The sequence below is a fragment of the Falco biarmicus genome, chromosome 9 (assembly GCF_023638135.1).
Source record: "Falco biarmicus isolate bFalBia1 chromosome 9, bFalBia1.pri, whole genome shotgun sequence".
NCBI classification, from domain to species: domain Eukaryota; kingdom Metazoa; phylum Chordata; class Aves; order Falconiformes; family Falconidae; genus Falco; species Falco biarmicus.
The window spans coordinates 1640505-1664775 of NC_079296.1; the positions used below are offsets into that span (position 1 = coordinate 1640505).

General features: G+C 45.0%; 1 protein-coding gene and 1 long non-coding RNA gene across 6 annotated transcripts in view; one reads left to right on the forward strand and one right to left on the reverse strand.

Moving 5' to 3' along the window:
- The window catches only part of PKD2L1 (polycystin 2 like 1, transient receptor potential cation channel), a 25812-nt gene continuing 1541 nt past the window's right edge, over window positions 1-24271 (forward strand). The window contains exons 1-14 of one of the 3 annotated variants that reach the window (XM_056351018.1): window positions 1-157; window positions 616-7011; window positions 10917-11030; window positions 12362-12489; window positions 13629-13885; window positions 14712-14936; window positions 15295-15523; window positions 15878-16048; window positions 17850-18031; window positions 20200-20320; window positions 21000-21098; window positions 22696-22817; window positions 23158-23275; window positions 23495-23631. In XM_056351018.1, coding sequence (XP_056206993.1) covers window positions 6717-7011; window positions 10917-11030; window positions 12362-12489; window positions 13629-13885; window positions 14712-14936; window positions 15295-15523; window positions 15878-16048; window positions 17850-18031; window positions 20200-20320; window positions 21000-21098; window positions 22696-22817; window positions 23158-23275; window positions 23495-23631 — 2198 coding nt within the window. In that variant the 5' untranslated portion in view covers window positions 1-157; window positions 616-6716. Of the gene's footprint in view, window positions 158-314; window positions 7012-10916; window positions 11031-12361; window positions 12490-13628; window positions 13886-14711; window positions 14937-15294; window positions 15524-15877; window positions 16049-17849; window positions 18032-20199; window positions 20321-20999; window positions 21099-22695; window positions 22818-23157; window positions 23276-23494; window positions 23632-24271 lie in introns of those variants that run through there. The other 2 variants (XM_056351016.1, XM_056351017.1) reach the window with 2 other exon arrangements.
- Window positions 23173-24271, reverse strand: part of LOC130154700 (uncharacterized) — a 15118-nt gene continuing 14019 nt past the window's right edge. For all 3 annotated transcript variants that reach the window (XR_008823829.1, XR_008823828.1, XR_008823827.1), the window contains one exon: window positions 23173-23260. This is a non-coding gene — a long non-coding RNA (uncharacterized LOC130154700). The remainder of the gene's footprint in view (window positions 23261-24271) is intronic.

Sequence of the window (24271 nt, forward strand, 5' to 3'; positions counted from 1 at the left end):
GCTGCCGCGGTGCTCCGCCAGCCGCCGCGGCACGGGGCGAGGCGGGAAACGCGGGAGCGGCTTTAGGGAAAGGTGGCCCCGGGCGGGCCGCTGGGCAGGGCTCGGGCGGCGCGGCTGCGGGTGAGGCCCGTGATGACGCCGGGGTGGAAGCAGCGCAGTGAGTGCGAGGGAACGGCGCCGGGCCGGGTCCTTGGAGCGCGCGAGGGGCAGGGGCCGCGGCAGTGGGGGGGCCTCGGCGGGAAGGGCCTCGGCGCCTCGGGCGGGGGGCAGTGCCGGAGGGGCCTCGGCGGGAAGGGCTGAAGAACCTGAGGGCAGGGACACAATCGGTGGAAGTTCAGCCTCAGTGGGAGGTGCTGAGGAACCTCAGGGAGGGGATGGCGCTGAGGCGTCGTTTTAGAAGGAAATGCTGAAGTACCTCAGAGAAGGGATGCAGGGGCAGGAGCCTCGAAGCGTCTCAGGTCAAGACTGTGTTTAGGACAGAAAATTCTGCAGTAGCGCATCCCAGTAAAGTGTGGGAGAAGGCAGAACTCTGCTCAAGCCTCCTAGGAAACCTGCAGGCTTGGGGACAGGGATGTTGAGGTTGCTAATCTTGACCTAAATATTTCTCTCTTGCAGCGCCTGACTGAATAGAAAAGCGAGCGAACGAGATCCTGTGCCACAACACAGGTACCTTTTATTACTCTCAGCTTCAGAGGCATGGAGGGCCATTCCTGGCTTGCCTTTAAACAGCCTCTGCTTATATGCTTCTCCCAGGTAGAACACAGATTCCCAAATAAAATGCTGTTTTAAACCATAGGGTGCACACTCTGCAGCTTCCAAGCCCACCTCTGCATTAACTGACACCTATAGTATTGCACTGCATGTGTGATTTGAACTTGGCACTGGTTGGTGTAGTGTTTGGCTTTGGCGAGGACAGTGTGTTCATCAGTAGCTAGTGTAGCGTGGAATCTTAAGGAGAAAGTGATATTTTTCATGCTAGAGCTTCTTGATGTTGGAGTGTTACAGTGGAAATCTTTACGTAGGCATTTAATGATGTTGGAGTACTGTTGCAGAGCATGTGGATTTGAACAGGTACAAGTTAGGCGTAGGGTAGAGGGTGAAGTTGACTTTGCCTGTGTGGTGCAGTTGGATTGGTATGGACAGCTATGAGAAGTGGGCTTTTACAGGTGACCCTAAAACTCAATATCTGGCTAGATGGCAGATATAGACAATTTCCTGCTGCCTGGCCGGGTTAGGGAGTGCTGCCCATGCCTGCAGTGTTATGAGACCCCACTGGAGCAGCACCTGGCAAGCTTGAACATCTGCACTTTCCAGAGAAAGTATATCAAGGTGGGGAAATCTGGTCTTGAGTGATAGTGTCTAATACAGGGACAGTGAATTCTTCCTCTCTCCAGGCAGATTGGGTTAAATGTGCCACTTGGTCTGTTTCCCAAATTACGTTTTAGGCTGTACTGCACTTTGTCAAAACAAAGCTTTGCCCTCTGTCCCCACTTAATTCTTATGACATTATTGTAATTAGAATTAATAGAGATATTCCAGTATAGCTAGGACAAACTTGAAGAGAGGCAACAATCATGTACTTTTTAATGAGAATTACATCTGCCATCTCACTATCTTTGAGTGTTTTACTGTGATTGATTCCCTCCCAATGTACTGTGTATCCTAAGGCCTGACATCCAGTGCTACAATGGATGAATCTCATGTTGACAAGTAACAGGAACTGTACTTGCTGCATAACTTGTTTGCTATCTAGGTTATCTACTCCTTTGGACTTTTTTTTTTTGTTTTTTTTTGGTTTGTTGTTTGTTTAGGAAAACAGCATATCATGAAACTGAAGAAGCTTCTAATTGTGTCGTTATACATGTTCACTCCTCTTTTTCTCTGCTTTATGTTATTTGTAAGGTTTTTTTAATTTGGATTTTTTGAAAAGGAATTTTATTTTGGCTCTGCATAGGCAGCCCTGTGTTCACCGCACTTGTGTATCATGTAATCATCGCACTACAAGTTGATGGCAAAATTATCTGTGCCTTCTATTTCCCCTGTAAAACAGTTACATATGTAACAATATAATGATTATGACAGGCACTAATTTCACAGTGAATGTTTGAAGGAACCTACTGCTAATGTATTTTTTTAATTGCTATTTGGATTTTTTAGATGTGACAAAAATCCATACTTCCTTTTATCCTTTGCTGTACAGAAGGTGGTTGAACTTTTTTATAGCAGGTTGAATCACTTGTTGTAAAGCAAATTGTCATCTCCCGCAGAGATGCACGGTAGATTTATTTGTACTGTATAAGCATCATAGATTAGCCATATAGAGGAACAGTTAAAAACAAACATAAAAAACCAAACACCACTGCACAAAAACTGCAAAAGCTCCTGCATGCCCACCCTTTAAGTGCTGTAATGTCAATTTTCCTGAGAACCTTTGAGAGGATATCCCTGTAATTACAAACGCAAGTAAGCCAAACTATGATGCCACTGAGAGAAAAATTCTGTTACTCCAGTGAGATTAGCTCGCAACCCTGTGACAAGCCGGTGAGAAAGGGCAGGTCTCTTTTTTTGAGATTACAGGCTGATTACAGGCTCACAGTAATGTATGAAATTTGTGAATACTAAGCGTGCAATTGCTAAACAGTAATGAGCATTGGGCGTATAGCTGGCACGTGTGTTCCTTTCCCACTGTCACATTCTGTCCTGTTTCTGGACATCTTTGCACAGGATTATTTGAGAACAGTTTCTAAAGGTTGTAAAGCTTCCGCACAGTTGCAATGCCTGCCCAGCTGATGCTGAGCTGTAGCATTTAACTTTGTTGCAGCAGTAGAGTTGTTAGAGCTGTTCACGAGCTAAGTTACTGCTATAAACAAGACAAGGGGCATGGGGAAGGCAATGTATTAGGCCAGAAGATATCATTGGGAAAACATATTTCTAGAAATGGAAGCCTTTTATTTTGTGTTAGTGAGAGGAATTGCAGGAACCTGAAGGAGGGCTTATGCACGCAGAAGCAAGTCCATTGTTTCCTGACTATGTCAGTATAATGAAAGATACTCCTTGTTCTTACAGACTGACTTTTTTGTGATAGCAGTGTTACTTAGTAGACAGTATCTTTATGTTTTGTTCTATTTAGTGCTGCAGAGGTGGCTCTAAGGCCTTCAGTTGCTGGGGTTCCCGACAGAAAATTGCAGTGGGGGTGTTTGTGTGTGCCTCAAGATAACTTTTTTTATGTAAAGCAATTTGTTTCAATTAGCCATTTGAATCAGCAATTTGAATGAAATCAGAGCACTGACAACATTATGCAAACAATATACCATGATTAAATTTATTTGTTGGATTTTTTTAAATGTAACTCTTCTTCTCACATGATTTCCAATAGATGAAATCTTTTAATTAATTTTAAAAAGTCATTATTCCCTCCAGCATGGAAGTACTGTTTCATTCACGGGTGAATGCAAGCCAGCTGACAGGATGCTGTTCCAGCAGCATGCTGCTGTAGCCTATTGCAAAGCTCAAGATGCTCAGGATGAATAGCTCACAAGTTAATGAAGCTGCTGGCCAGTTGACAGGGATTGGACGCCTAATCCTGGCATCACCTAATTCCATTATGGAAAGGGCTGTTAGAGATCATCTAGCCCACCTCCCTTCTCTCTCTCTCTTTATCATCTCTAAGAGACCCTCACCTAACCTATTCGTAACAACATTCTCCCACAGCAGAGAATGTATCCCCTCTTGAGGTGGAGTCTTCCATGGCTTTCTTCCTCTCACCTTTGCAATGGCTTCCCTTGGTGTCTAAATTAAACCTCCATCTCTGCAGCTGCAAAAACCAAATTATCTCTTCACAGTGGCTTTTTATACCACAGAACACTTACTGTGTTGTTTCCTGGTCCTTGCTTCTGCCCCAGGATAGATTTCCAGGCTCCCCTCAGTATCAGAATTGACTCTTAGAAACAAGCCAGTGAAAAAAGGAGCAGCAAACCTGGAGTTCCTCTACCATAAATGCAGTGAATACATAATGATTTTTTTGTGTTTGTTCGCTTGTAGTTGGGTGTGAGCAGTTTTTCTGACAGTTCTTCTGCTTGGGGAACCTCTGCGTGCAGCAAATGGGTTGTCAGTCCAGGAACTGCTCTGACCCTCATTGTATTCTAAGGAATTTATTGACAGGAAGACTTCTGGGTCTGTGCTCCTTTTTCTTATCCTAATATACTGAACCCCACTGTGATAGTGGTTTCTGGTTTTAGAAACAGCCCTCCCTGTGTACTTTTGAAAGATTTCTGCTGAAAATTGGACCTCAGAAAAAAAAAAGAGAAAATAAAATAATGGAGAAGAGAAGTTCTGTTGGCTGGCTTTCACAAGAATGAAACGATGGTGAGTAAGTCCCAAGGCACTGGAAGGAATAAAGATGAGGTAAATGCTGACAGGTGTTACCAGACGTGTTGATCCTTAGCCAGCTGGTCCATGCTCCACAGGGTTTTACATCAAACACCACAGAGGACAATGCATAGCATGGTGACTTACGAGGTCTTAAAGTCTGGGTCATGTTCTCCATGAGCTGACATCTCCCTGTGCTATCTAGTGTAAAACAATGCAGGTTCCTATGCAAATGCATATCCTGCCTCCTAGTGAGGAAGTGCTTGTACCATTTTGCAAGGCTCAAAGTTATACAACTCAAGTCCCACCTAGATTCCCCTCCAAGACTGAAGCATGCACTAAGAGTACAGTTCAAGTTTACTGGCTGAAAAGGACCTTTACAGACCTGTATAAACACATGAGTCACCGGAGCTTGCCTGCAAAGCACTGCATGTGTTTCCTTAATTATAGAGTTCTTTTTGTTCTGCCTTGTGTTAGGCTGTTCAAAATCGTGTGACATAGATGTGACCTGTCTTCCAAGCTGGGTGGGTGACTCAGTCTTTCAACACAGATCAAGGTCCTCCCTTTCACCACCTGCTCTGTGCCCTAGCCAGTGAGAAGGCAGACCTGTATTGTAGCTGGGCCCTGAGGGATGTGATCTGATGTGAAGCGGTGCTGTGCCACAGGCAGCAAGAGATGCACTGTGAAAAAACCTGCATGCTCCCCCAAAGCAGCAGCTGTGCACCGTAAGCCACGTTTCTTGTGCGTGGGCAGGGATATCTGCTGTATGCTCCCCAGGGTGCGATGGGGTGCCTGGCCCTCACATGCGGCCTTTCACTGTGGTCTCATTCCTCAGTGTTCCATCTGATGGAGAGCTCTGCAAATGCTTTCCATCCATTCATCCCACTGACTCCATTCCACTGCTCTCATTTTGATAGGAAGCAGTAAGCCACAACAGGCCCTAATAATACCAAATTCACAGGCAGTCTGGGTTGGATCCTTGGCCTGGTCTTCCAACTAGCTGCTGCCCTCTTAGCATCCTGTGACAAATTAGGTCTTGCCTGATTGTTGTTCAAGCAATTGCTCAGTGCCATCATCAGGTAGGTGACATCTAGGGAACATCGCTGCACATCCCAAGTGGCCTGGCAACATCACCTATACAAACTATAGTCCAGGGAAAACACCCTTGCTTGTACCTTTGAGCCTTGTGGTCCTGCAGGTGCAAGAGTCGTGTTGCTTCCCTGGGTAACATCAGAAAAAATTACCGTCGGTGCCCGCAGAGAGGCATCTCTTCCAAATGGTGTATTCAGACCTGAGGAAGGACCAGGCTCTGGCTAAACATTCATTTATCGTTTCATCAGCAAGACAGAATCCTGTTGTCCCAGGGTTAAGCCATCACCTGACCGTTTCCTGCAGGGGTACAGTCCCAGGCCTCCAGCACCTCTGGGACCTGGGACTACTTGCTGCTAGCCAGTGGGTGAATGCTGGCAACGCCTAGCTGCTATTATTTCCAGTTTTGCCTATAATCCTGGTTTTTTTTCACAGGCTTGCCTCGGGGCCAGCAGGCACTGCAGGACGGACTTACGGAAATTCTGCAAAAGCAGAAGAATCGAGTCCCTGGTTTCCGAAACGAACACTAGGAGTTTACTCCTGTTCTTTGCTCCTGCTTTTAACAGTGAGATAGCAAAGAGGATGCTGTGGAAACTGCTGACGGGGATCACGTTTGCCGGAGTCGAGCGCGGGCTGCTGGCGCCACCGCCTGCCCAGCTTCGCGCTGCCGCTTGCGCAGAGTGCTTCTGCTCTCGGGGCTTCCCAGGAAACTTGGGGCTCTCCCGACCCTCGGAGCAAGGGCTCCCCGCATGGCCTTGCTCCCCAACGACGCTTGCACGATCTCCCACTGCGGCCACCAGCCCTCGCTGTGCCCCGCCAGAGTTGGAGCCGATATGGGCCGCAGGCTGCCTGAGGGGTCCAACTAAATCCCAGCCGCTTCCACCGCCAGGGTAACTTGCGGGCTGTCTCCTAGCAGCCTCCTCTTCTCACAATGGCAGTTAGGTCTGTTATCTTTGTTGGGAAGCAGAGAAAGCCTTCTGGAAGTGCCAGTGTTCCCAGGACCCCTGGGATAATAGGGCTGATGGTGGTTCCTAACAATGGGTAGTGCCACCCCTGTGACAGGTGTCACTAGCTGAGCTGCTATAAGAGACAGAGGATGTGTGCTAGCTGTGGGAAACTGTCGATGTGCCCTCCCCTGGTTGCTGAGGCAGGCAAGTTATCTGGCATTGACTGAGTCTCTCTTTGCTACCTTACAGCTCCAGCCTGGGCAGGCAATCTTCTCAATCCCCGTTAAAAAGTACTGCTGGCAGCAACTAGCTATGAGCTCATCTCATCTAAACAACAGAGCTGACAGCCACTTTAGAGCCTCAGAGGAGCATGAACTGGAAGCAGTGGGGAAGAAAGCTTGGGACAATCCCATTTACAGTGGTTCTCCCACTACCTCCTTGAAGATTCAAACCATCTACAACCCCAAGTCCATCCTGGAGAATCCCTATGAGAACTTTGAAGAGGTGGGGGATCCACTGCCCTACCAGGAAGAGCAGAGCAAAGCTGTCAATGGGAAGACAAGTCCTTTCCTCAAGTGCTGCTTCTACATCTTCAGAGGCATCCGAGGTAAAACTCTGACATCTCACTAGAAAGGATTTACTAGCCCTTGGGGAAAGTCAATGGTATGGGGGTGTGTGGGGTGCGTGACTGCAATGCAGAAGGTAAAAACCTCATAGTGTCTGTGTAGCCCAGGAACCTGTGCCGTATAGACTAGCATTACTCCAGAGATCATCTTTGGCTGACCTGGAAGGAGCATCCTCATTCCGTGTGTCTTGCCATGGCTGTGGGGTCTGTCCTGTTATCTTTACTACAGAGCAGGAGGTGCAGACAGACTTAGTGGTGTGTTCAGGTTCAAGCAGTGAAACTTTTGGCAGAGCTTTGGACAGAGTTTAGGTGTCCTGAATCCACAGGAGCCATCACTCTGGTGATGAGACTATTCTGTCTTTGTATGCATTTTCTAGATGAAGTGGTACTGGCCCCTGTGTTACAGTAACTTAAAAACTGATGTAAATATCCACCAGAGAAAATCTAGCGCTGTCAGGATTGAAATGCAAAGGGTAACAGGAACGTATCAGACAAGACTTTGCTTGAAGACTGCTGAAGGAAAGGGGTGTCAGTTTCCAGTTTAAAAGACAAAGGGCAATTAGATATTATCTAGGCTTATTCAGAGGCAATCAAAAACCTGGTAAAAAGTTAGGTGTCCGGTAAGGATACAGCCCTGGGCAAGAGCATTTGCTGAACAGTTTCTTATAGAAGGTATAAAGTCCTAATTCTGTAAAACCAGGGAAGACAAAGCAAGAAACTGTATTTCTTGTGGAAATTATTATTTTCTTGCCAGTGTGTCTTTCCTTCCTGACTTGGAAGGCAAGAGTATTTCTCAGAGCTGCACTCTCTAAGAGTACATGTGAGTAGATAACAATATAGCCTGGTCCTGAATTACACAGCCACTCTATAACCAATTCTTTCTTACTTGTCATTGCAGTTCCATGTGAAATAACAGTGTTAGACTGTAAGCCAGTGCTGAGGCTTGAGAGGTTTCTCCTGGCCAAGGAACAGTGCTGGGTGGGCTTGATGGGTAATTACAGATTGCTTAGAGGCAGTGTATCACTTACCTGTTTTATTCTGATATCCTTTTCTTCTAGGCAGTTTGACACTTAAAAAGGAAAAACAAATCCATACTTTAACATCAGAGTTCCATTTGTGAGATGCCAAGGTTGAAACTGGAGTATGCAAATAAAAATACCTGTCGGGACCTACAGTGTTTCTCTCTTCTGTAACTGTTGCAGCAGTGTCCTGCCAGCAAGCGTGGTAAATAGGGTTGTAGGACAGACCAGAACTGGAAAGATGAGATCCAAAAGCCAGTGTAGCCAGAAGAAAGGCCTCTATCAGCCTCGCAGAGGTGGGGACTTCTTCCATGAAGAATTTGCATCCTTCCTTCACAACTTTACTAGGTCCTTGTTATTTTTCATTGCCTTTCCAAATATTTCTGGTTCTCCCTCTTCCATTCCATTTAATCGCCCTAGTGTCTCACATGGAAAATGGAAGTGGTAAAGATAAGTCGCTTAGCCAAGGACAGTTTGTGGGTATTTTGCTTCAAAACCATTCCTTGGGGTTACAGGTCCATGGCTCTTTGGGGCTACCGGTCATAGTTGGCTTACTGAGTTCTTGTCCTCACCAGCTACTGGGCTGGACTACCAATGAGTAGCTGCTGCTCCGAGTGCTACTGCTCTAAACCATGTCCAAGCAACTCTGTGTCCTCTGGTTCCTGTCTGCCTCCTGCCATCTCAACTGTTTCACGGCCAGCCTGCAGACAGACTTTGCTGAGTATCTGGGTGGCATGAGGGCCAATGAGTTTTCCACTGCCTTTGGAAGAGGATCTCCGGTTGCACCCGAGACCATAATCTAATCACTCACCTGGGTCACAAGTCTGGTTTAAAAGCAGCCTCTGAAAATAATGTAGATGTTAACGTTAATTGTTACCAGTAACTTACTACTAACAGGAAGGCAAGAATTACAAACAAATTGCATTGATTGCCTTTTTTTCGGGATTCTGAGTTTTTTTCTTTGCTCTACCTTGTAAGTGCTGGATGGTCAAGCAAGATGCCGTAAGGAAGCCTGGATGTCTTCTAGTCTCGAGTATCCTTCTATTCGAAATGTCATGTCCAAAACAGTTGCATCCCAAAGGGGTTAGGTGGTGCTGAAGGAGACACAGGTGGGGACATACTTCATGTGTGAGGTGGTATATTTCCATGGCATGTTTCCTGAAGAGCTGAAACTCAGCTGATACAGTTTTACAATTACTGGATGCGATCTGAAAGGGTACGGGGCCAGCCTCATGCCCTCCAGGTATAATTTTGGGCAAATCTCTGAACCAAGTTTTCAAAGATATTTGAATGTCCCTGAATTTAGGTGTTCCTGAGTACACTTCTATTCCCAAAGCAAAGAAGGTCTATGCCTCTGTTCCCAATATGTGGATAGTAGGAGTTCCCTGCCTCAAGGCAAAACAAGCAAACCTATTAAAAGATTGTGATGTAGTCGTACCTAGAATTGAAGGGGGTCATTTAAAAATGACCTGAACCCACCTGATGGGTGGGTTATTTTCCCTTGTTTTTCTCCATTGTGGAGATTCCTGTAGACCATATGATGCTCTTGCCTGCACATGAGTGAATCCAGATCTTTTCCAGGCTCTTATTTCTGTTACTGGTCTGGCACGTCCAGAACAAGCGACTGGTTTGTCTATCTGGGGTGAGGGTGGATGCCGCAACAGTCACTGTGGTAGCTGATGGTGTAAAAAGCTCTCTAATCTGTTGAGATGCAAAAGAGCTGTCAAAAGGACAGGAGTAAATGCACACAGACCACTATATCGTTTTTATTTTCTTCAAAGAAAAAAGCACTTTGTCCTCTGCCGGAGATGACTTCAAACATATGGCCTTTGATCAGGTTTGATCCTGGCTTGCAGGAAGACAATTGTTGCATACTACTGGAGATGGGCATCAGGGCTGAGCTCTCTAGGAGCTGCAGAAAGCAGCAAGGGTAAGGGTGTTATTGACATGGCTTCCATCATTGGGCTTTGAAGTGGAAGTTCTTATGCCTTTCAGCTTCAGGAGCATTTCAGAAATTGCAACAGAAAACCATTACAAAAAGAGCAAACAAATGCACTAATGGTATTGGGCAGTTCATCAAACCCAAAATATCAAGGCTTCTTTTAAAGGAAGCCTTTCTCTCTTTTTGATCAACCGTGATGCCGCTTAATGTGTTGCTTTCACTGAGTGAAAAAATTGGATCACCAGCTGGTGCAATTGACACAACTGTGCTGAATTCAGCAGAGCTCCGTTGATAGATATCCTGAAGATTATTTGGCTTTAAATTTTATGCTGAGAATATTGAGTTGGGTTATTTGATTGAGTCTTATGACCTACAAGAAATCTGCAGGAGTTTTTAGGTAAGCAAGGGACAAATACTTGGGGTCTGATGGTTCAATACACACTAAAAGGACTAACAGTTGTAAAGCTAACATCAGATACAGTTCTGCTATGGAAAGTCCAGTCAGAAGCTCAGCTGTTGGCACCTGGATGACTGAGATTCAGTTTTATGATTTCAAGAGTCCTTGTGACAAAGACTGAATTTCTGCAAAGAGTAAGCTGAAAAACAAGCAGGAAAAGATAAAAGAGTCCATAATGAACTCAAACAGAAAACTGGAGAGTGATTTAGTAAAGTAAGAAAGCAAATAAATTTCAGTTTTGGTCAGCCCCAAATCTTTTGTTTGTGCTGGAATCGTTCTTTTTAGGGGTTATTTAACATATTTTAAAAGCTTTTAGTCAAGTTTTTAAATGAAAAGTGGTTTTGCCTATTGACAAAATTACAAAAATCCAACTCCCAGCAGTGTTCTTTGTGAATGGGACTTCAGATTCTCTCATGGCCTTTGAAGAAGGGCCATCCAAACTCTTCAATTTCTTCTTTACACCCAACAGGTCTGTGGGGCACTACACTGACTGAAAACACAGCTGAAAACAGAGAGCTTTATGTGAAGACCACGCTGCGAGAGCTCCTAGTCTATATTATGTTTTTGGTGGACATCTGTCTATGTAAGTAGCTGTCATATCTTATAGGTGGCTTTTTTGTGCGCAGCTTGAGGGGAATAATGTGTTTATTATACTTCCTTACTCTGCTGTAGGCATTAAATTTATTTTACATGCACTCACTGCAGCAAGCAGGTATGTCGTTAATCTACAGAATAGCTGCTGCACACAAAAGTAAAATAACTGACCATTGCTGTAGACCTAATTGATACTGGTTAGGTTTAAGCAGTATTTTCTGATCCAAATTATCGGTACTGGCCATTGATCCCACAGTCCTGGGAGAATCTACTCAGGGTCTTTTCTTAGTTTTGCAGCAAATATTCAAGACCCAGAGAGCATCTCTAGAAACTTCCTGGGATCAAAGACACAGGGTTCAGACATATTTTCCTCTCTGAGACTGGAGGGGTGACTGAGGTGATAAAGCAGATGGTAGCTCACGCTGTTGTTCTTGGATGAATTTAATGTGTCCCTGTACTGAATGCTAATTGATTTTGTGTGGGTAGAACAATGGCTGTTTGTTTTTTGGGAAGGCTAATTCATTATCACAAATGAGCACCTGTGGCATGGGGCAGTGGAGAAGATTACATTTCATGGACCCTGTGGCAGGAGAGATAGACAGACAATACCAACTGGAGTTATTATCACGCTGGCCCAGGGAGACAGAGGTTCAGTCACTCTTCCTAAAGAACCAAGACATGCACACAGATATGTGTGGTCGCACACTGACTCATCCAGAACTGTCAGGGGGCAGGTCTTGAATGTCAGCTGCTTTATTTTCATGGTGCCCTTTCAAGAGTAGGACGTGTTCTTAATCATCACCATGATGGATGTTTTTCTGATTCAGAGTTGAAACGTGTTTGTGGAAGTTGGAGCCTAATCCTGTTAGAGATTTCTTGGCAAATGAGAACTTACATGGAGCTTTCCACTTGGGAAAATGAGGCAGTCTCTGTACCTTCATGGCTTCACATCAGAACTTCAAAATACAGATTGTGGACTTTGTTCTGAAAAAGAAAATTTCCCTCAGAAATATTGTCCAAGGACAAAAATTAATACCCAGGATGCTCAGTTGCATCACCCAGTGGTCTTCTCGGGCTTCTAAACTCTTACAGTCTGTCAGTCTGACAGTTTAAATTCTGAAACATGCAACAGATAAGTTTGTAAATCCCTAAGAAAGCAGAAAGTAATATGATTATAGAGTTCCCGAGATTTCATCTCTTGCGCCTTACTTATCTTACCTGTGATAATATAAGCTACACAGAAAGTGAATATTTGAATGTATTTATATCAAGCTCCAATATTCAGGTATAAGGGAGGACCTTCCTCTTGTCTTTTCTTAGTGACATATGGAATGACAAGTTCCAATGCCTATTACTACACCAAAGTGATGTCTGAGCTCTTCCTGCAGACCTCTTCAGATGGCCGTGTTTCCTTCCAGTCCATCGGCAGCATGGCTGACTTCTGGGCAGTAAGTACAAACCTGGCCTTGCATGGGGAGCCCTGGAAATCTCAGTTTGACTGGCTTATTCAGTTCCCTCTGAATGCGCTACCTAGTGATTGCAGTAAGGCATTTTGCTGCCACAGCATTTTGCCAGCTACTAGCACTAGCTACAATATCATTTGCATGCAAAAATTCCACTGATTTAAAATACGATTTATCCCTCTGAGCACTGCAGCCAGAATACTGGCTAGCCTAAGTGTTATGTGTGCCCAGAAGAGCCCCTTCCCCAGTAACGTACCAACTAAGCAGGCAGGACATAACAAAAAGAAATTGCTGTGGCATGATGCTCATTACACAGATAGGGAGTACTGGCTCGGAAAGGCCAAGCGATTTACTGCAGGTTTCCTTGTGGTAGAAATGAGTTTGAATCCTGCAGTCCAATGTCTTAATGCTGATGTCTTAGTAATAGGCCTATGCCCATTTTCAGGGGCAATTGTGGGAACAGCATACTTAACCTGCCTGTAATTAATGCCTGGGCTAGTCTGATCTATAGATTCTTTATGAAGAAGCTGGATTAAAATTTGCACTGACTTTTATCAAAGAGAATAAAGAGGTAAAAAGATGTCTGGGTTCTAACACATTTCTGTCAAAGAACTCATGAAGGAATAATATGAGCCACAGAGAATGCTGTTGAGATATTGCAATCACTTATCTCTGACAGTCAGCCAGAAATTTTCAGCTTTGTCTTTTTTCTGTCATATTAAAAAACCCACAGCAATCTATAGCACTATTGTTTTTTCCCCACTGTTTCCAGGGCACTGGCACACTCCATTTTCGTAAGTCGCACCTTGTGCCAAAACAATTCCTTGAGACTTGTGTTCACTGAAGAGGAAAGGACAAAGAGACTTGTAGGGCTCTTGTACCTTCATAGCCCAGCAAGGTGCAGCAACTGTGTTACAGGCCTGTGAGGAGCCAACAACAACCCTGCTGCCCAGCACCCCTCTTCTACCACCAGGTCTTTCCCCTCCTTTGCATACATCCAACACAAGCTTCTACTGCTTTGTCTTGGGGAGTAGAGAGGGGTGGGTCAGGTCTTCCTATGTCAAGCTAAGAAAATTCCTCTGATATGTGGGCTATGATGAATTTGTTCTCTCCCTCTCTTGCAGTATGCACAAGGGCCTCTTCTGGATAATCTTTACTGGACAAAGTGGTACAACAACGAGTCCCTAGCAGCACACAGCACCCAGTCATACATCTATTATGAGAACTTGCTGCTGGGTGTCCCGCGCATGCGACAGCTGAAGGTGAAGAATAATTCCTGCGTGGTCCATGATGATTTCAAGGAGGAAATCTCAGGCTGCTATGACGTATACTCAGATGACAAGGAAGAAAGGGTCTCCTTTGGGCTCATCAACGGAACAGCGTAAGTACATGTTCTGCTGTTCAGAATTAGAAAATCCAAATAGGTCTCTTCTAGTTAAAATAAGATTTGGTGAGCTGCAGGCTGCCAGGGGTGAGTTTCTCACATAAGACTGGAATTCTCCTTGCAGTCAGAGGCAGCAAGTCCTTTTTGTCTGTCGGTAAGGCCAAATGTCTGTTTAATGAAAAGCGTAATGAGTGGTAGAGTGGGACCTGTTGGGAAAGACATCAAAAATCCGGTGGAGATTTAGGTAGAAATTGTTTCCTGTTTTATTAAGAGGGTGAGGATAGAGACCTGTGGGACCAGCTCTATCAAATGGATGTTGCTATCTGCTTCCCTCCTGGATTTCAGGACCCAGGGAGAGGGGAGTGCATCTCTCATCTTGAAAACTTATTTCTCTATAGTGATGTGAGGTAGCTGCATTTAATAACTCTTTGCTTGCTGCATGAGTCTTGGTCTGTGAACAAGAAGCTGTTGCTCATAAGGAAATATGAGTGCAAGTGTTTTCTAAGCAGAGGCTTGTGCACGATGTGGTAGAAGGTCATAAAACAGATTCTGGGAGTAACCTTCATGCAAACAAGACTGTGGCATAGCCAACAAACCTGCAGAATTTTCTCATTTTCTCTCCATAGTATCACAAGTCATGTTGTGTCACTGCTGGGAAGCACTAGGTCAGAAATCTAATGATGATGATGAAGTGATGTAGGCTCAGGTCTGGAATAAAAACTGCTCTGTCCTTTGAAGATATGGTCTTAATTTCCTCTGGCTACAAGGTCATATTCAAGTCTGTGGGCTGGTGATGCCTTTGCTTATGGGTTGTCTGTTGCAGGTGGAGGTATCATTCTGAGGAGGAGCTGGGTGGCTCATCTCATTGGGGAAGACTAACTAGTTACAGTGGGGGAGGATACTACATAGACCTCAAGCTGACCAGAGAAGAGAGTGCTGAAGCCCTGGGAGTCTTGAAGGAGAAGTTGTGGCTGGATCGGGGTACACGAGTTGTCTTCATTGATTTCTCTGTGTATAATGCAAATATCAATCTGTTCTGCGTTCTGAGGTAAGCCAAGTTCCCCTGAAAATTCTGCCTCTTGCTTCTTCCTCAATGCTGCAGTTTCTAAAAATGCAAATATTTTAATATGGTCCATGGGGGGGTAGGACTGAGTGGTGTCAGTAGATATTGTATGGATTAGTAAGAAGGCTTGGTCTTCCTGATACAACCAGTTACGCTTCTCTTCACCTTTCACCCTTTCCTATCATGGATGTGAAGCAGCAGAGAAGGTTGCAGAAACACATACACAACTCTTCCACTCATGGTTTGGTGGATAGCTCATGCTCATATTTGATGCCTCTTAAAATTACCTAAGAGCCTTCATTCCCCTGTCTGTAGTTATCAGAGTTTTCTTGTCCCCTTCAAGGTTAGTGGTTGAGTTTCCAGCCACTGGTGGTGCCATTCCCTCCTGGCAAATCCGGACAGTCAAGCTTATACGATATGTCAGCACATGGGACTTCTTCATTGTTGCCTGTGAAATTGTCTTCTGTGTCTTCATCTTCTACTATGTGGTGGAGGAGATTTTGGAGCTGCGTATCCACAAGCTTCAGTACTTCACCAGCATCTGGAACATCCTGGATGTGGTGGTCATTCTGGTGAGGATCCCTGCAGACTTTTTTTTTTGGAGGGGGAGTAATAGCAGAGAGGTATAAGAGCCAAAATAAATGAAGGAATGGGGAAACTGGTCTAGATAAGACAAGAGCTGGCACATGTTTTACTCTAATAGCAAAATGAACTAGCAGAGTAAATGGATACACGCTCTTCTATGAGCTGTTAGGAGAAAATTCTCTCCTTTGAGATGCCTGAGAGGCTGTGAAATCAGGGCATTATTCAGTGCATTAAGACCTTATTTCCATCCCCCACCAGTAGACTGCAGTTGTGAGTGGACAATTTCTGTGGAAAGCATCGGTACAGCAGTCGCTGCAGACTCTTTCTCTTCCTTTTTGCAGCTCTCCATCATTGCTATTGGGTTTCACGTCTTCCGCACCATTGAGGTGAACAGATTGTTGGGAGAGTTACTGGAACACCCGGACATCTACGCGGACTTTGAGTTCCTGGCATTCTGGCAGACACAGTACAACAATATGAATGCAGTCAACTTATTCTTTGCCTGGATTAAGGTATTGTTAGGGGGTCTAATAGGTGCTAGGCCTCCAGTCTCAGACCTCTTCCTATAGACAGCTTGGGGGTTGACTTTTCCATCCCTCTGAGTGAATGAGGGTAACAGCTGTATCACAGGTGATTTTCCTCCAAGTCATATGCTCTGTCTTGCAATTAATTCAGTCAACTTTACACCCTGCATTTTGAGGCCACTTATTTAGAGATAATGGACAGGGTGATGAGCTCAGATGTTGAGGTGTAAAAGTGCTTTTACAGGATGCTGTGTACAATTGTAATGGGTTTGTGTGGCAAGGTTTTGGTAGCAGGGGGGCTACAGGGGTGGCTTCTGTGGGAAGATACCAGAAGCTGCCCCCAAGTCCAACAGAGCCAATGCCAGCTGTCAAATCTGAGCTAATCAGCAGTGGTGGTAGCACCTCTGGGATAGCATGTTTAAGAAGGGGTGAAAAAAAATCTAGGCAAACAAATTGCAGTGGAGGAGAGGAGTGAGAACGTGTGAGAGCAACAGCCCTGCAGACACCCAGATCAGTTCAGAAGGAGGGACAGGAGGTGCTCCAGGTGTCGGAGCAGAGATTCCCCTGCAGCTCATGGGGAAGACCATGGTGAGGCAGGCTGTCCCCTCAGCCCGTGGAGGTTAACGGTGGAGCAGAGATACATATGCCTGCAGCTGGTGGAGGACCCCACGCCGGAGCAGGGGGATGCCTGAAGGAGGCTGTGACCCTTCACAGCCCACAGTGTGGGGCAGCCCACCCTGGAGCAGGCTCCTGGCAGGACCTGTGCCGCCGTGGGAAGAGGAGCCCAGGCTGGGGCCGGTTTGCTGGCAGGGCTTGTGCCCCCGTGGGGGACCCACATTGGAGCTGTCTGTGCCTGAGGGGCTGCACCCTGTGGGGGGACCCACGCTGGGGCAGTGTGTGAAGAACCTGCAGCCCACGGGAAGGACTCACGCTGGAGGAGTTCATGGAGGGACTGTCTCCCATGGGAGGGACCCCACACGGGAGCAGGGGCAGTGTGAGGAGGAAGGAGCGGCAGAAGCATGTGATGAACTGACTGTAACCTCCATTCCCTGTTCCCCTGTGCTGCTTGGGGGCAGGAGGCAGAGAATTTGGGGGTGAAGTTAAGCCCAGGAAGAAGGGAGGGGTGGGGGGAAGTTTTTTCTGGTTTGAATGATAATAAATTAATCTTCCCCAAGTCCGGTCTGTTTTGCCCATGACGGTAATTACTGAGTGATCTCCCTGTCCTTATCTCAACCCACAAGCCTTTTGTTATATTTTCTTTCCCCTGTGTGGTTGAGGAGGGAAGCGTTAGAGTGGCTTTGGTGGGCACCTGGCATTCAGCCAGGGTCAAAGCACCACAAAAATGTAACTTTGTTCATCCAAATTTTAGTACTTTGGATGATAAATGGAAAACTATGTTTTCCTTTCATGATGGCCACCCAACAACTGGAAATGACTTGTTTGTTGGCATGGACTTTGCATTTCAACCAAAGCATCCTGACACTTTGGAAAGCCACACTGTACTTGGGGCTCCTCATTAGCCACAAGACATTTGTCCTTATAGCAGTCCCTCTTTATGTTTTCCTTTGACACAGGGAACAAAGCTGTATGTTTCTGATCCCACGGGAAGGTGGTGGCGCACCTGGGACAAATAGCCTGCACACTTAGCCACCATTCCTCTAGCTCAGTGTCTTCTCAGTGCTTTGGTACTATAGCGAACTTTTTTTTTTAGTAAGCGTGCACATATATGACAGAGACTGACCTAGCTGGTGGTTTGGCCGAAATTTGTCCCTGTTCTTTCTTCTTGCAGATATTCAAGTATATTAGCTTTAACAAAACAATGACACAGCTCTCCTCCACACTGGCACGGTGTGCCAAGGACATCCTGGGCTTTGCCATTATGTTCTTCATTGTCTTCTTTGCCTATGCCCAGCTGGGTTACCTTCTATTTGGGACACAAGTGGAAAACTTCAGTACGTTTGTTAAATGCATGTAAGTGCAGAACCATGTTTCCATCACTTCATCAAAAGAATTTTAACTGCTTTCCAACCTCCCTCCAGTTGCAAATCTGGACGTCAGTCAGACACCTCTTGTATTTCATTGCAATAAAGCCACAATGGTTAATAAGTTGCTCACAGTCCTCCAGCTGTGACGTCTTCACAGACAAAGGGACCTGGTGAGAAAATTGAGGGTTACAGACAGAGTTCTGGTTGTCTGGTGTTTTATCAGTAGGGGTGATGTGAGTAGCTGATTCTACCAGACTTGGAGACTCCTTGCAGCCCTACAATTCAATGGAAATCCCAGCCTTTTCACAGGAGCATCTAATGAAAAGTTTCAGTTTCCTGAAGCCTAGACAGCTTTCCCTTGATGTGGAATTGTTAGGTACACCAAGGGTACCCAATATGCAGTGATTTAACATCTCTGCAGAAAAGCATCATAGCTCAGCTGATAATTTAGTTTCTGTTCTGCAGGACCTTCTGTCACCTTCTCACCTGTCATGGGTCTGTAAAGGCAGTAGAATGGCACTGCTTGTCACTAAGACCTTGGAAAATGTGTGAATTTATACACCAGCAGATGGCTTTAGGCCTAGTTAGGTTAAAGTTCTCTGTAATTCTGGTAGTAAGAACTGAATAGCTCAAAACAAGTGTTTTGAGGTAGGCTCAGAGTGAGGGGTGGTTGTTTTTTTCAGTGAGAAAGAAGCCCATGTAGAAGCTCTGAAATTCTCTGGCTTCCAAGCACACTTGCTGATCACGTTGTTTCAGTGTCTGCACAACAGCTGCATGAAAAATTTTCTGGTTTTCATCTGATAGTGCACTTTCTTTCCAAATCTTTGTATGAATTAATACTAATATGAATAATAAATTAATAATTGCTGCAGGGTATTCACAGAAGTAATGAATCTTGTCAAGGTGATAGCTTTAATCACTGAAAAAGTCAGAAACTTCGTTTTTATATTATTTATAAATATATCTGATTTTGATAAAATAGCAGCTCCACTTAATTTCTGGAAGTTGGTAATCATATAATATGCTAATTTTAATACAAATTCAGCATTAACTTTTCTAAAATACACTATGTAATAGTCTAAAAATGATTAAGTAGACATTTTCAAAGCAGAAGACAGAAAAATAATTTCTTACTGGAATCAGCATCACTGAATTGGGACAATTTAAACCAAAGAAGAGGAAGCAATGCAATATTCCCTTCCTTAGACCTGGAAAACATTCCCAACCCCCTAAACAGTCCAAATGCAAGGAATCTGAAATGGAGCTTTGCATTTCTCAGAGGGTTTTCAGGCTCTGGGCTCTCAAGGTCCTTTTCACTGTATGTGACTTCACAGTCTGTGTCTTTCTGTCTGGGTTTTTGGGGTTTTTTTTTTGGGGGGGGGGGTTGGTTTTGTTTTTGTTTTTAATTTGAGGGTATTTTTTACAATGGTCATTTCACTGATCAGCTTCCAGAGAAGTCCCACAGACAACGTATCAAAATACCTGAGATGGGGGATGACTAGGGTGAATGAGCATGCACAGAAGGGGGTGCTGGGGAAGTGAGTTAAGATATCCGATCTCAGACAGTCTTTCAGTCCATGGGACTACTCAGGCAACGCGTGATGTTAAGGGAAGTATCTGCTACAGCAATGGTTTTCAGCCTGCGTTCTACAGACCTCTGGCATCCAGGTCCTGCCTTTAAGGGGTCTACAAGAGATAACAAATATAAGCAAATTTCTGATCAATAGACTTAAAATTGCTTTTTTATAGAGGCTATGAATTACAAAAGGTTGAAGAGCACCAACATCACCTTCACAGTCTCATGAACTCTTGTGCCAGAGAAGGCTTCAGTGAGTCAAATGTGTTTATAAGGGAAATTTTTTGTTGTTTTTAATTCCTGTTTGGACCAAAACACCCTTTGGACAACCAGAAATTTATGTGGAAACTATGTTTTACTTTCCAGCCAGCTCTTGCTTTAACCAGATAGCTCACTTCACCCTTGAAAATACTATGGGTACATTTAACTCACCAGTAGGACTGAGTAACTTAGACCCTGCTCTGGCTTGTGCCTGTGACCATCTGGGCTGCAGACAGGTTCAGGGTTCACCTCAGGACTGTCTGAGGATGTAGGATAAATGTATGTGCTTTTGTGTGACCTTGTGTTTTTTCCTCCAGCTTCACCCAGTTTCGGATCATTCTCGGTGATTTTGACTACAACTCCATTGACAATGCCAACAGGGTCCTTGGGCCTATTTACTTTGTCACCTATGTGTTCTTTGTTTTCTTTGTGCTCCTGGTAAGCAAGAACACCCTCCTTGACCCTGTGTTGACAGCAGTGTTTGGGAGACCACTTCTGATAATCCCCAAGTTAGATGCAGTGCAAAGGCTTAGAGAGAAAGGAAGATTCTGTTACAATAGCTTTGCAGTGTAAATAGGCCAAGGTAGACAAAGAGGATGTCATTGAAATGGGGGATTTGATGATCAGAGCTATTAAGGGCCATATTCACATCCTTTAAGGTAAAGACTAAAACTGACTGGTAATACTACTGATACGGTAACTGAATTCAATGAGATCAGTTAAGCTGCTCTGTAGCAAGCAGCGAACAAAGTGTGGGGTACAGTGTCTGTCTTTCCTAGGCAATGGGTGCAGGGGGATGCTCTTAATGACCAGCTTGAACACCCAGTGCCAGGAATCCAAATTTAACCTAAGATCTTGCAGGAGAGGCTACCAAAGATGGTATTTGAGCTGGGAACAAATGTACCTTCAGCCACTGCTTTAACTGCAGGGACCTCCTCCCCAGTGAGAAAGCACTGTGTGGCTAAAGTGGGTCTCCACACCACCCACGGGATACCCCGTGTAGAAACAGCTCTTTGTTTAATGAAGCCCTGCACATCTGTATCTGTCTCTTGCTGCTTCAGCTGCTGGAACAGGCAAGATGCCTCGTGCTTATTGATCTCTCTTTCCCTTTTTCTAGAACATGTTTCTGGCCATCATCAATGACACCTACTCAGAAGTCAAGGAGGAGCTCTCAAGCCAGAAGGATGAGCTGCAGCTCTCAGACATCTTGAAGCAGGTGATGGATAGTGAAAGCTGTGCCACTTTCTAGCTAAATCCTGAAGCATTTTCTGGAGGTCCCTGACCTATGTGAAATTTACTAGAGAGAAACAATGGCTGCCCACTTCAGATCTGCATTCTTGGTGCACACAGACATTACAGTTCCTTTCTGGGATAAATCAAGCTTGCAGATCCTTTGTAAATGGGAAGAGGAGAAAACAAGGGTTGGGGGAATCTTGTTCCCTGAGCATGCTGGTAGTGTTTCTGAGAGACTTCTTCCCAGGATAGTCTCTGGACAAAGCTCTTTCAGTCCTTGAGAGAGCATACTTTGGTCAATAAAACAGCATGTTGTATTTTAAGCTGCGCAGTGGTGCACAGCTTAGCAATTTATTACAGTGGTGCAAATCTAGTGGGTTACATTTGGATTCCCATGGGCATATCCCAGAAAAGGTCCTGGAAGGTCACAACTATGTGACCTATGTACTATGGGCCTAATATTCTGCATAGAATAGTATTTGAGACAGTATCTTAAACAGCTGATGACTGGGAGATCAGATAAAGGGAGAGTCAGGAGGAGAAAACCAGAGTGCAAACTTCACTGAGATCTTGGCTGTTGCAGCACTCCCAAAACTAGCCGGCTGCAATAAGGCTTTTACCAACCCATCCCAGGTTAACTTCAATAAGTAGTTCCCTGCGCCTTGCCCCAGCATGGCCGCCAATCCCCACAAGGTTTCAACAGTTCATTTACTGTCCATGCTGTTTCTTCACCCCTTCAGGCCAGTCCACCCTGCTTCTTGCCTCTGCTGCATCTGGATTCTTCCTTCTCTGGGCCCTCTTCCAGCCAGCCTCTCCTCATCCAGGCCCCTTTCTTCTCGTGGGGCCTCTCCTTGTCTCTCCTACATCTGGGGTGCACTCTCTCTCCTCCCCTTGCTTCTTCCAGGTCTCTCTTCATCTGGTGCTTGTTGCAGCACTCTCCAAACTATCAAGCTGCAACAAGGTCTTTTACCATCTCATACCAAGATACTCTTCATGCCAGTCCCTCTGCTGCTTTCTCCTAGGTTCTCCTCATCCCAGCACACACGCGCTCACTTGCTCTCCCTTCTCTCTGCTGCTTCCTCCTCTCTCTTCCTTGGCTGCCCAACCTCTTAACAGAACCAGCCACAGCTGCACTTTATCTACACCAGCCAACCCACCGCCCCTGAAGCCAGCCCACAGCTGTATGTTATCAATGTTAATTATCCCAGCTTCATTCCTCTACAGGTGCTCCTCTTCCATACCCCTTAGAGCTATTTAACCACTTAGTCACAGCTGTACATTATCCACGTCAGACAACCCACTGCCCCTGAAACAAACCCACAGCTCTATATTATTAATGTTAATTAACCTGCCTTCATTCCTCTATAATTCCTCTACACTTGGCCACCATGTTGGTGTTGCTTTAAAGGTGCAATCCTGGTTTAGAAATGGGGCTCATTCAGCAGTATTGTACTTCTGCTTAGCTTAAAATCTCCCTATATTACTTAGTAACTGCTGACCCATATTGTGTTGTTCATTTTGCCCTATTTTTCACTGTTCTTCCTGCATGATTCTGTGTCCATTTGTACCTTTGGTAACAGAGCTACAACCGGACACTCATGAGGCTGAAGCTGAAGAAGGAGCGGATTTCCGATGTGCAGAAAGCACTGCAGAATGGAACAAAAGAGCTAGACTTTGAAGACTTCAAGAACAGCTTGAAGGAGTAAGTGTGTCAGCTTGAGGGATACCTGCTTAGCCCTTTCTCTTGGTAATACAGGTAATCTAAATTCTCAGGTTTTCAGGATCGGAAGAGCAGTTAGTTCAGATCTGGGCAATGCAAAACTCAAAAAAACCAGCCAAACAAAAATCCCCAAAGAGTTCTCATCTTTCTTCACATGTTTAATTGCCTGTTCTAAATAGGTTTGTGTTACTGTCTCTTTTCCCATTTGGCATGTTTTAGGTTTGTCACTGGCAGGAGGAAACAATACACTGATTTCAAAAAGGGTACTCCCGCACTGTCAGAACTTCAGCGCTTTGAGTTTTCTCTTTCTATTCTTTTTCAGACTGGGCCATCCAGACCATGAGATCACAGCAGCCTTCTCCAGGTTCGACAAAGATGGCAACCGCATTCTTGATGAAGAGGAGCAACAGCAGTTGAAGCATGACCTGGAAGCAAAAAGGGTAAAAAAAGGGCAAGGAAAGAAACCCTTTGTCTGGCAGAGATCACTCCAAAGTGGTCTAAGCATAGCTTGTGGTATAAACTAAGCAGGCAACTCAAATACAGCTCCATCCCTGCCTGGATAGCAGCTGACCGTATCTTTGCCTGTGAAGCTCAGTGTGATTCACAGTGAAGCTGACAGTGTTAATATTTGACTTTGCAGCAGTTTCTTTATCTTCTAGGTTGCCCTGAATACAGAGATCGAAAATTTGGGGAAATCCTGTGGTGACAACAACCTGGATGAGAATCTGACCTACATGGAAGCAACAAATAACCACGCAAATAAAGCCAACTGGGTTTCCAAAGAAGAGTTCCAAGTGTATGTTTGTGCTGGCAGTAGTTTAATCCCTCTGCAAATGAGGGGTCTGGTTTCCTGCTGCTTCCTTATCTAACTGTTTACACTGGTGTTAAGCAGTTTCAGTAAGATCTTGCCCCTTTTTATCTTGCACATGTGTAAATGAGCAGATCAAGAGAGAACTGGGACAGTTCTTGTAATGTAATTTGCTTGTTCCTGTAAAAGATTGAGGTAAGAAATTTTGTTTTCTGCCTCTTGAATAACTTCTGCAGCTGTCAGCTGGCCACTGGCAATATGCTGTCATGTTTCAGTTCAGAAGGTAGCTCGGATAACTGGGCCAGGGGAGGTTGATACCTTTACAGAAGGTCCTGTGGGAATAAACGTTCTTGATTTATAGCCTAGCTGGCCTTCATTCTCCAGGTCTGAGAATAACACTCGGCTGTTTCTTCCACAGGAGGAGCATGGGATAAATACAGCACAGAGAATCAGGAGATCCTGATTCTGCTACTGGGAAACACTAAGCAATCCACATAGGGCCATATCAAAGGAGAGGCAGGTGCAATATTTAATAATGGGATTATATTGTGGCTGGACTGTGATCCAAACTGGTTGGGACCCATCATAAGCAGAACCACTAATTATAGATGAAAACGCAATGTAGCAG